Source organism: Pelecanus crispus, chromosome 3 (genome assembly GCF_030463565.1).
Source record: "Pelecanus crispus isolate bPelCri1 chromosome 3, bPelCri1.pri, whole genome shotgun sequence".
NCBI classification, from domain to species: domain Eukaryota; kingdom Metazoa; phylum Chordata; class Aves; order Pelecaniformes; family Pelecanidae; genus Pelecanus; species Pelecanus crispus.
Genome location: NC_134645.1, coordinates 35481394 through 35493840, shown reverse-complemented (window position 1 = coordinate 35493840; position 12447 = coordinate 35481394). Strand labels below are relative to the sequence as shown.

The window sequence follows — 12447 nt, the reverse complement described above, 5'->3', positions numbered from 1 at the left end:
CTACAAAGTAATTTGTGTTTGACATAATTTCTGTAGTATGTAGACATTTAAAACACATGCAAAATCGCCACTCTTCTCACTGCCATTTATTGCAGCAAATCTCTCTTAGGAAGTCATACATAATGAAAATTACTCTGTAAGGGTGTGATCCTGCTAAAGCATTCAGAGCATTTCATTCTGATCACTGGAATGACTCAAAATGGGGATGGTACCTGCATACTTTACCCATTTTCAGGGCTGGTTCCATTCACAGAAATCAAACTGTGATCACCAGCTCTCCACAAGGTAAATATTTCCCCCTGTTCACACCCTTTTCCCAAATTGTCCTCAGATTCTACCAATTTTAAGTAGAGAATCAATGCAGAAAATACCTCAGTTCAATACTAATAAGCAACTCAGTCAGCTCCAAGGGACTTTTGACAGGCAAGCTAAGATTTTGATAATGAACTGTTTTTCTATTGAAACAAACAAGGCTGTATTCTTTCACTGCGAACCTCATCTTTGTTTAACTGAATTAAATTTTTCAGCCAAGATTTCACTCACATAACAAGAAGTGACTCCCTTTCTAGTTTCTTTGGTAAACCATTACTTCTTTAATTATTATCAACCTTGTTCCAGTGTGATAAATTGCTAATTACTTAATACCCTAATCAGCGTTCATTCTTTGCACAGATAAACTGTGACAGCGCCATTAATTTAAATAGTAATTTCACTTAATGGCCAGAACGGCACACCAGATTTTTATGCAGCATTTTCTGAAGACTGCATCCATCACTGCAATATTCTGACATAAAGATGTCTGACGTGCACTAACTCACTTAGGGAGAGCAGATGTTGCAGAGCAGAGTTTGGTAGTAATTCCCATAGTGCATCACTTCAGCATGAATGAGCTGCAAAGGCAGAAGTAGACAATCTTCTGAAACTGCATTGCATAGCCTCTGACCTTTGCTTAATTTATCACATGTAGCACTTGACTCCTGAACCTTGACACCTCAAATGTACAATTTTAAATATGCTCCAAGAAAAACAAAATAGGACCATGTGATATTGATAGGTTGATTTGCTTTCTAAAAATCACTTTCCCAGTTGCTTAAGGATCCAGAAATTCCTATAAACAGTTGCTGAATTCAGCAAAATACCAACATACAAACTATTTGTTTGTAAATCAGTCGGAGTGTGTGTGTCACGCTTTATATGTTTATGTTTCATAGGCACATAATGCATTACAGCAAAAACGGAAATCCATGGGCTGGAAAAGACACTTCCTGCTAACAGTGATTTCTGTCAACAATTATTTCATGTTCATCCCCAGCAACTGAAAAAAATTACAAACATAGCTGAGTGATGAATTACTAATTTAGTAAATCTGTAAAACCAATGGTTTCAAAAGGGAAAAATGAGTATTAAAAGGCTTAGCCTTTGGAGCCAGAATAGAGGATCAACAAAATACAGAGCCAGTGTACATTGCAAACTACTCCAAAAATCCTTGGCTTACATGTGGGTATTGCAACTATTACAGATCAGGAACCACAACAGTACAAAGCATCATCTTTCGTAAGTCTGGGATGTCAGTATAGTGGCATTTTGTTCGCTTTTTTTTTCCTTTTCTTTTTTTTTTTAAAGAAAAAATCCAAGAGTGGTTTTAGCATTATCCTTTATAGCCAGAAATAGACAACTTTGGATAATCACATTGCAGCACTGGGGCTCAGGATGTGTGTATACAATGGCATCACTGCCAGCCTTTGCCAGTAGATGTCTCTATGGTCACCCCACTAAATAAGGCCAACAAGGGGTGAAAAATAAAACCTAAGAAATTAGAATTTTTTTTTTTTAAAAAGGAGTAATCTGCGATGGGAAAAACATCTCTTTTTGCAGGACAGACTCTCTGAAAAAGATATACAATGGCAGATGAAAAAGTTCTACCATTCAAGCCCTTAACCCAACATTCAATGCAAACCTGGATCTAGAGTCTGCAGAAACACGCTGCTTTCAAACTGGTCATGAAACACTAACACTGTGCACAAGGCTTGTACTTTTATTGATCATGTTTTTCTTGTATGATTATTTCCAAGGAACTAAAACTCCCAAACAAAAGCTTTACATTGTCATTATATTTTTAACCATGACATTCATTGCCAACTACAAAACAGAGCTTCAGAAGCATTTCAGCTTTTGCATAAAGCCACCCGTTACCTCTTCCCCTTCTAGACAATGAGATCAGCTTTCCAATTACCATATTCTTGCAAAATTCTACTTATCCATTTGCCAATGATAAGTAAATTATGTTTTTATGTGAGAGCATTTTTTCCATTAGAATCATTATAATAATAGACATAGGGAGCAGGTAGATTTTTGTGCCTGGCTTGTGCATTTTCATGATGTTTTTAGCAAGGCTGAATTACTCTAAGAAATTAAGCAAAAACCTATTGAGCTTGATGTATATGATATGATAAGAAACCACAATCTATTTTATGTTTAATGCAAAAGAATACGATCTCTTTTCAACTATGGCGCTAATTCATCTTTTAAACCTGTATTATGCTGGCTCACAGCATAAAGTCCTCACAGAAAACCTGTAAATGATGAAAAAGCCACTGTTTTCTTTTTTAATAGCCAAAAAAATGTCATCCTGACCCATTCTCAAGAAAAATGGTGCAAATGATAGAGCGCTATAGGCTAAACACATTTTAAAAAGAGGGGTATAAAGGTTTTTTAAATATATATATTTAAGGAAAAAACTGTTAAGAATACATATATACTGAAATGAAGAACATAACTTTCATCCCAAGATACCTGTATTACACTCCTACACAACTCATCTGCCCAGAGAGAGCAGTAAAAACATAAACGCTACCCCAGCAGTTCTGTTCCAACAGCATCTGTTAATTCACTCCATTTATAAAATACATATTGACAAAGACAACTGAACTGGGACCAGGGAGATTTGATTTGGTGTGAGAAAGTCAATTCAATGTGATTTTGTTAAAGGGCTCCTGCAGGCAAATAAAAGAGTTTAAGTAATAAAGTACATAAAGAGATGTTTTATGAGCCAGCCCCGCCTTGTGGCAGCCACACAATGCACGGCTATGCAAGAGGGCCTTGTTCAGAGCTGATATTGTGAGCCCTGCGTAGACGCTGTAGATCAGGCACAATTAGGGATCACAGTGAGGGGGAGCTAAAAACATGCAAGCGGTGCTGTTCACAGCATACACTCCATACGTTCCAACGGGGAACATTGTCACCGAGGACAAGGAAAAGGCTGAAGTACTTAACGCCTTCTTTGCCTCTGTGTTCAACAGCCAGACCAGTCATCCCCAGGGTACTCAGGCCCTTGAGCAAGAGGATAGGGATAGGGACCAGAATGGAGCCCTCATAGTCCAGGAGGAAGCAGTTAATGACCTGCTATGCCACCTGGACGCTCACAAGTCTATGGGGCCGGATGGGATCCACCCAAGAGTACTGAGGGAGCTGGCAGAGGAGCTTGCCAAGCCACTTTCCATCATCTATCAACAGTCCTGGTTAACAGGGGAGGTCCCTGATGACTGGAGGCTTGCCAATGTGACGCCCATCTACAAGGGCCGGAAGGAGGACCCGGGGAACTACAGGCCTGTCAGCCTGACCTCGGTGCCGGGGAAGATTATGGAGAGGTTCATCTTGAGCGAACTCCACAGGCAAGTACAGGTCAACCAGGGGATCAGGCCCAGCCAGCATGGGTTCACAAAAGGCAGGTCCTGCTTGACCAACCTGATCTCCTTCTATGACCTGGTGACCCACCTGGTAGATGATGGAAAGGCTGTGGATGTCATCTACCTCGACTTTAGCAAAGCTTTTGACACCGTCTTGCATAATATCCTCCTCGGGAAGCTGGCAGCTCACGGCTTAGACAGGCATACTCTTCGCTGGGTAAAGAACTGGTTGGGTGGCCGAGCCGAGAGAGTAGTGGTGAATGGTGTTAAGTCCAGTTGGCGGCCGGTCACGAGCGGTGTTCCCCAGGGCTCTGTTTTAGGGCCAGTCTTGTTCAATATCTTTATCAATGATCTGGATGAGGGGATCGAGTGCACCCTCAGTAAGTTTGCAGACGACACCAAATTGGGTGGGAGTGTCGATCTGCTCGAGGGTAGGATGGCCCTGCAGAGGGACCTGGACAGACTGGATCGATGGGCCGTGGCCAACTGTATGAGGTTCAACAAGGCCAAGTGCCGGGTCCTGCACTTCGGTCACAACAACCCCATGCAACGCTACAGGCTTGGGGAGGAGTGGCTGGAAAGCTGCCTGGCCGAAAAGGACCTGGGGGTGTTAGTAGATAGCCGGCTGAACATGAGCCAGCAGTGTGCCCAGGTGGCCAAGAAGGCCAACAGCATCCTGGCTTGTATCAGGAATGCTGTGGCCAGCAGGAGCAGGGAGGTGATTGTCCCCCTGTACTCGGCGCTGGTGAGGCCGCACCTGGAATACTGTGTCCAGTTTTGGGCCCCTCACTACAAGAAAGACATTGAGGTGCTGGAGCGTGTTCAGAGGCGGGCAACGAAGCTGGTGAAGGGTCTGGAGAACAAGTCTTATGAGGAGCGGCTGAGGGAACTGGGGTTGTTTAGCCTGGAAAAGAGGAGGCTGAGGGGAGACCTTATCACTCTCTACAACTACCTGAAAGGAGGTTGTAGTGAGGTGGGTGTTGGTCTCTTCTCCCAAGTAGCTAGCGATAGGACAAGAGGAAATGGGCTTAAGCTGCGCCAGGGGAGGTTTAGACTGGAAATTAGGAAAAATTTCTTTACGGAAAGGGTGGTCAGGCATTGGAACAGGCTGCCCAGAGAGGTGGTGGAGTCACCATCCCTGGAGGCGTTTAAAAAACGGGTAGATGTGGCACTTCGGGATATGGTTTAGTCTGGTCTACCCTTGATTAGTCTAGAGTGGGCTTGGTAGTGTAGGTTAATGGTTGGACTGGATGATCTTAAAGGTCTTTTCCAACCTAGATGATTCTATGATTCTATTCTATTCCATGAGCCACCACAGGAAGGGAAGAATGGTATAGAAACCACAGAAAGCTTTGCAATGGCTCTTCTGATTAGCCCTTCCTGGCAGTCAACACAGAACTAGGGTAGTTCTAATACCACAGATGGATCCGCTGACGGATCCAGTGAATACAAAAAATCAGCTGAAGATAGAGCTCATTTTTTGGGAAAGGCGGAGTTCAGTCTTCAGATCTGTATTCTTAGTTATATATCAAGATCCTTAGTTGAACAACTAGAGGCTCAAACTGGCATGTATATGGTGAAAGCACTGTACCACTCATCTTTGTACACCAAGCAGAACTGGGTACTAAACCTTCATTATTTCTGTGTTTTGAAATCGGGCTCCCCTTTGAGACTATAATTGTTTCCGAAGTCTTTTCATCAGGCTGAGAAAGCCTAAGGCTGATGGCATATAATTTGTCTAATAACTGTGGAAAGAAAATACCTGAATAGGGTTTTTAATAATACCTCCAATCCCTGTTGCCAGCTAGTCACAGAATGCTTTACGAGGAAGCAGAGTGCAGATTGCATCTCTGAGTGATGGACTAATTTCCTACAGTGTGCAAGAGATTAATGGGATACAACAGATGAACAAGTAACTAGTGCTAGGGATTAAGTTTTCTTAATTTTAAACTGCAGAAGGTTTACCCCTATGTAGATGCACAAGTGCGGGACATAGACCACCAAGCAGATAGCATCGCAGTCTTCAATTTCTAGGTGACTAACCCCACATCTCCAGAGCAAATGGAAAATCCCTGCACTGGGATGCATGGCAGCACAAGGCAGCCAAGTCTAACCTCTGCTCTACTCAACTCATTGAGAGGGGACTAGTCCTATTTCCTGACTGGCATAATGAAAGATCGTGCACTCCTTTTGAATTTTCTGGTGTCTCCAGCCCCCACAGCTTTTGGACAAAGGCAAAGAAGGTTTACTAAAAGCTCACCATTTTGCAGTCTATCAGAATAGGTGAGTAAAGTGCAACATCACTGTAACAAATTGGCATACACACCTTAAATCTGAGTGTGTCACTGCTGAATGGTTAGTGTCACAAGAGATTTAGAAAGATGAAGACCCTTTTTTCTGAAAACTTATCGCTTACCTGGGAGAGGTCTATGTGCAGTCCCTTCTTCTTCATCACCACAACAAACCAAGTCCGTACTTATGACTTCTCCACCACAGCACTGCTGATTGAAACTGTCATGGAGGGATCCACCACAGCAGATTTGATTGCCCGATGTGGAGTAAGGCATTCCCTGGCAGCAAGAGTCACCAACTCCAACTGAAACTCTGTTTTGCTCTTCGTTAGGGCAACATACTTCTCCTGTCAATTTAAGAATAGAATTAAAGATTTTATGCATTCATAGCTCTTGAAATCCCTGAGAGGCTTTCGTCTGATAGCAACAAGTCTGGGTTCACACACTAGTAGCTTCACATACAAAATGTTCCACATGAAAGCATGGAATCACTTGGTACTTTAGAATGCTATAACAGTATTTTATTCATTTGTAATAAAAATTAAAGAAACATGCATTCATGAATTCAGGGCCAAGACTCTAAGATATCAAAATGCAAGCATGACAAAGACAAACTGAGAAGAGCAACAAAAATAATTTCTGTAACTATGATAATTATACAGATGAAAACCTTTAAGTAGAGGCAGCTACGTAGTAAAGAGAGTTCATTCTTGCTGTAATTAACAGTCAGACGACTTATTCTCAGCAAAAAATTTCCTTGCTTCCTCCAAAATCATTCTAAACTTGTTTTGAAGGACTAATTCACACTGCTTAACAAGTTTTTCAGCCTTGCTCAGGACTTCATCTCCCAAAGAACATAAGGATTAAGCTCCCTTTAAAAATTAAATACCATCATCACAATCAGTGGGTTTGGCCGCTACTTAAGCAAAAGCATCAGCTTTTGCAGGAAAAGGCCTTAGGAAAGGCTGCCAATGAGATCGACACTATAATGGTGGGCTGGGCTGGGATAAACTGTGTGCTATGAACGGAGTAGATACTGCTATAAAGGATATATAAATGATGGTAAATGGCAATAATTTTCATTCACGAGTGTCTGCACTTGATCTGATCCAGTGTTCTAAGAGTTACATTTTTGTATTATCTTTCTGTGTTTGCAATGTTTTCTGTGGCTCAAATGTCATTTGGAAGGAGTAGGGGTTTTGTTCTGCTACTAAAGATGGGTAATAGAAGTGATTAAACTATTTGGATTCCTGATTGTTAATAAAATAAATGTGTTTTGATTTTTAAAACTCATTTTTCTCATTGAAAGTAATATCTCAAGTCCTTTTCTTCTGAAAGCTTGGGAATTACAGACAAAGTGCCCTAAACCCAGTGCAGCTTTTGTCAGAAATAAACACGTAATGTGATTTTAACAGATGAGGGAGAACACTTTTTTCCTTCCCCCCCCAACATTTCTTGCCAAAGAGGTGCCTGGGTGGTAGCAGCATTATGTGTTCTGCTCTGCTTTAAGAATCTGTCCTCCCATCTTAGTTCTGGGATGGATGTTTGCACTTCTTTGTGCACTACTGTTTCAGAAACTGAGATTCCTGCCTTCCTAATTTGTAATCTTCATGCCTTCAGCCCAGTGTGCTTCAGTACATCTAGAGCTATCAAGCTGGCCAAACAACATCTGGGAAATGTGTATGCTTACAGAGTTTCCTGTATAAATAACTTTATCAAATAAAGTCAATAATAAACAAAAAAAGATGAGAACAAATTTTTAGAGTATAATAGATATAATCTGTTTAGATACTTCATCATATTTTCCTGCATTCCTTGGAATCTAATTTAGTTGCTACACAGAAAGTATTAAAACACCGAATGTAGCTTACATCTATCGGAAATAAAACTGGTTGGTGTTTTTTTTTTTTTTTTAAGAACTATTAGACATAAGACACAAAGGATCAGTAACCTTCTCATTAACCTCTCAAAATGGGATCCATTCCAAGCTAGGCTTGAAAATGTTCTCTCTCTGAAAACTACCATGCAGTCTTACCAGTTAATTGTTATCCTTATCAAAGAATGACCCACATTAACATTTAGCTTGAGGTTATTAGCATATTTATAAAAATAAAAAAGAAAAAAGTGACCAACATTGTTCATGTTGCTGCCCTTTAGAGTATTGAAAAAGAGAATGCAGAAAGTATACTTAGAAAAAAATGTTTAAAATCATGTTCAAACATTCACTGTTTCATGTTTGTGGACTGCTGACTGAACAAGAACTACTTTCAGACATAAGACATTTTGTTTCACTGTGCTTTTCTTTCTTGATGTAAACAACATTAAGCTAGTTAACTTAGACCACTGGATGGGGACAGAGGTCACAGTATAATCTCTCCTTTTCAGTACACTGAGACTAATGAGGCCAGCAAAATACTCTTCTCTGGTACTTCCATGGGATAGCATTTTTCTGATGACATCATGGAAGGCATTCTAATATTGTGATATATGAATTACTTTTCAAAGGATCAGAACTTGGGATGTGCTGAATGTGTTGGCAAAAATTCAAGCATTTCTAAGCCTAGGGAATGTGTGCCAGCTCATGAGTAATGGAAGCATTTTAGCTCCTGACCTGACAATTGCCTACAAAGAGATATATGCTCTGAACACTGCCCCCTGAAAGGGCTCTCCTCCCCCTTTTCCTGTCCTCTTCCTGTCAAAAACCTACCAACAAACTGGAAAACCAAACTCTGGACAACAGCACAGAAGCACAATTTTGGCAAACTTCCCAAACAGTTCTGAGAATAAGAGCACGATCAGCCTTAAGAAAAGGATAAATTTCCATCAAAGATAATACATGTGGGATGCGTACTTTGATCTGTAACACTGGTAGAAACAAAGAGTAGACAATGCAGAAACAAGTAGAAGTGACATAATCCATAATATCAACCCCAAATACTAACAATTGTTTTACAAAAGAAGTGGCTAGGGAAAATCACATGGGGTCAAGTCAAGCAGAGAACTAAACCACACCACTAAATTGCCTGATGGTGTTCCTATTAAGCAGAACTGCCCTCCCCATTATGCAGCACTTACTGCAATTAAGTATAGTTTGGCATAAATTAGTTCTCTGGGAAATGACCCAATCATCAGGTTTCATCAATTAAGCCTTTCTTGTATAAACAGTGTACTGTGTTTAGAAGACAAAGTCAGTGCAATTTTCTTTGCTTATCCACTGAACACAAGTCTCGAAGACATATAGAAATCTTGATAAATCCCACGTTTATTGCTATGTTTTCATTCTCCTTGCTTTAACAGTTATATCAACTTTGTTGTTTTGTTTCTTTCAAGCACTGGAACGGAGTTGTCTCTTACCTACTAATACTCTAGTGTAATAACCACCACAGCACTGATGTTTCGGCTGCACAGCATGTATCTGACCACCACAGCAAACCCCTGGTGAATTAAGAAAAAATGGAATGTACTTGTCTTCGCAGCATTGGAAGCCAGGTTTATTGTCGTGCAGAATCCCATTACAGCATACCTAGAAGTAGTTAAAAAAAAAAAATCAGTAAGGCAATATCTGTTAAACAGAACATAATGTGTTCTCTAGCAAAACAACGTATATGAAAACGTGTACAACACATCCTAGTACTGACGCTAATATGACTGCAGTCAAATAAAATGTAACTTGGCTAAAATCCTGTGCCCTCCAGCATTATCAGACTTCAATAAACTACTGTGTTTCTGAGAGAATGCTGCTATTTTGTGGCCTTCAAACATACTGCACCTTAATGAAATAATCCATTAATATGAATCCACTTCATATGCCTTGCAGGCTGTTTGAGTCTCTCAATGTGGAGTAGGTTGCAATGTGTAGATATAATCTACCATCACCTTATCCGTTTCCTTTCTCCCCAGTTCTTATTTACTTATTTATTTATTTATTCATTCATTTATGATGAAACATGTGATCTAAAACCCTTACAACTAAAAACCAGTATTTCCCAATATGAGCTCTTGGGTTTTCTTTCACATAAAAATAAGTGGAATTTTCTTCTTATAGCACATGATCACTTATTTATGACCACAGTTCTTCAGACAATGTGATCTCAAGAGAATGGTATTTATATAAGGATTTTTTTTTCAAAATAAAATTTACATAGAAATGAATTTTGAAAAGGCCTTTTAACTGTGGAATTCTTTCTAGGTGCTGTCGAGAAAATTATACACTTGAACAATCAAATAATTATTTGTACACTTACTCCTGTGTCTATGGAGTGGCACACTGTACACACAGCAAATCATATAGAACAGTCAGTAGAATCATCGTAAAAATTGTAAACTCAGAACCTACAGTCAGTACAACTTATATTAGCCAGAAGGATGCCTCTTACAGCTAGGCAGAAAATGCAGTTGGCAGTACAGCACAGATGTTAGAGCAGAGTTGCTCCTTTGTTTTCTTTTGACATGGACCACTTCAGCCACTGACTTTAACCACGATCTAAATGAGGTTATCTTAGCAGCAAAGAAAGTAAGCATTCCTCTAGAAGGATCTTTTGTTTACCCAGGTACTTTAATTACTAGCTGACAAAAAACTTTAAAAAAATTATATTACTAGGCTCAGGACATCTAATTTGTATTACATTTATAATGTTAACACAAATATGTACATACAGAAAAAGTATTATTACTTTTCTTAAGCCATAAACAAATTCTTTCTGACTTCAGAAAGATGAAGCTTTGTTTTGTTCACATTTGAATGGCCTTTACGCAATCACCCAGTATTAGGTTAGGTCCTGAAGTTACAATTTACAAAACATAAACAGTATGTAACCCAAAATTAACATGAGGTAGGGCAGAAGGTGTTCTTGTTTCCTCATTAAATTTTGAGGTTTTATAACCTTATATGCTTTGAATTGTCACACTGTTTTCTGCTTTTCCAGCACACTTTCTCATTCAGCATCTGTTTTAGGCTACCAATGTGGCTGAATTTTGTCATTTTCTCTTCAGGAATTTTGAGTCTCTGTAGGTCCTATTATATTATTTTGCTGTCCACCTTGTCACTGGTAATATAATCCAATCTATGAATTTAATTAACCTACTGTTCTTTCTTCCAGATCATTAGTTAAGATGTCAAATAAAACTCTGCTTTACACCTCTTCTCTGCTTCCTATCTTTTGGATTTTTTTTTATGACTGGCAGGCACTCCAGGCTGAGTTTTTCTTCACTTACAAGTGGCTCCAAAGCAACCTAGAAGATTACCTGGTCTCTCTGTATTTCCAAGTCATTTAAAAGCATTCTTAAAAATATCAGGTCAAGTAAAAATATCAGATCAAGTACTATCATGGCACTTTCCTCAGATCATATTTAGCAACAGTTCTTGACACTTGTAAAAAATGGCCTCTGTCCTGCCCTTTTTACTGAATACTGATCTTAAGACACCAGAGCTAGTAAATGCTATACCTGCCTGCATGAAAGGAGGCCAAATACATGTTCCTCACACATTCTTGGTCCGAATTTGTGTACCCCTTGGGATTGTGTCTCCCTCTGTGATCTGTCTAGCCCAATTTCTCTTCTTGTTTGCATGGATTTCATTTGTCATCCCTGTACTGTTTCCTCCTTTTCAGTGATACATACCACCCAAATTTCACCTGAACAGTCTCTTTCCATCTTTCAGATAAAGAAACTTGCACATCTTTGGCATTATCCAGGCTCAAATGCTTGAGCAGCCATTTTACTTTCCATATGATGTTTCCAGTTTTTAAGAAATGCCCCTTCTCTTGTGAATCCTCAGTAGAAACAGCTGCTCTGCATATTTCACACAGACACTGGGAGGGCCGTTTTAGTACTAACTCTAAAGCATTCTGGCTGGAACATTTTTTGTAAGATTGCATTATTACTGGTGTCTCTCATTTTCCCCCTGAATTCCCTCAAAAAATCCCCAGCTGAACACCCTGGTATGTTACAATAGTTCAGCAGCTACTTCTCCTTGTTAAAAATTATTTAAGATCCTCAGTATTTCTCAATACCCTATAGACAGCTTCCAAAAAGGGGTCCAGTTGGCTCTAAAACACATTCAGACTCTCATCTGGCATTACCCATTGATATAGTTGGTGCTATTATTATGTAGCTCCATAACATCCTCTGCAGTCAGCTGTAAATTGTTGAATAACACTTTTTTGGCAGTCCTCTAAAGATAGTTAGTTTCTATTTGCATTGATATTCAGCCCAAGGATTCTGCATTATCAATCCATAAAATAAAATGCATTCAAGTAATGCTAAAATTATGTCATAGACAAAGAAGAAAAGCAGATGGATTGAAAGTTATAGTGGCAAAAGGTTATTATTATCTCATCCTCTTAGATCTAAAAGTGACAGTCCCAACTGGATGGTGTTACTATGTACATGAAAGTAGAAGCTTCGTAGCGATCAGATACAGTGACACCTACATTTTTGGCAGGTCCGAGATCTTACCCTCGTATAGAGGG

At 39.6% G+C, this 12447-nt stretch overlaps 1 protein-coding gene across 1 annotated transcript in view; it reads right to left on the bottom strand.

Moving 5' to 3' along the window:
* The window catches only part of USH2A (usherin), a 398473-nt gene that overhangs the window by 84825 nt on the left and 301201 nt on the right, over window positions 1-12447 (bottom strand). The window contains exons 48-49 of the mRNA XM_075707636.1: window positions 9332-9500; window positions 6103-6324 (exon numbers count right to left, since the gene is read on the bottom strand). Coding sequence (XP_075563751.1) covers window positions 6103-6324; window positions 9332-9500 — 391 coding nt within the window. The remainder of the gene's footprint in view (window positions 1-6102; window positions 6325-9331; window positions 9501-12447) is intronic.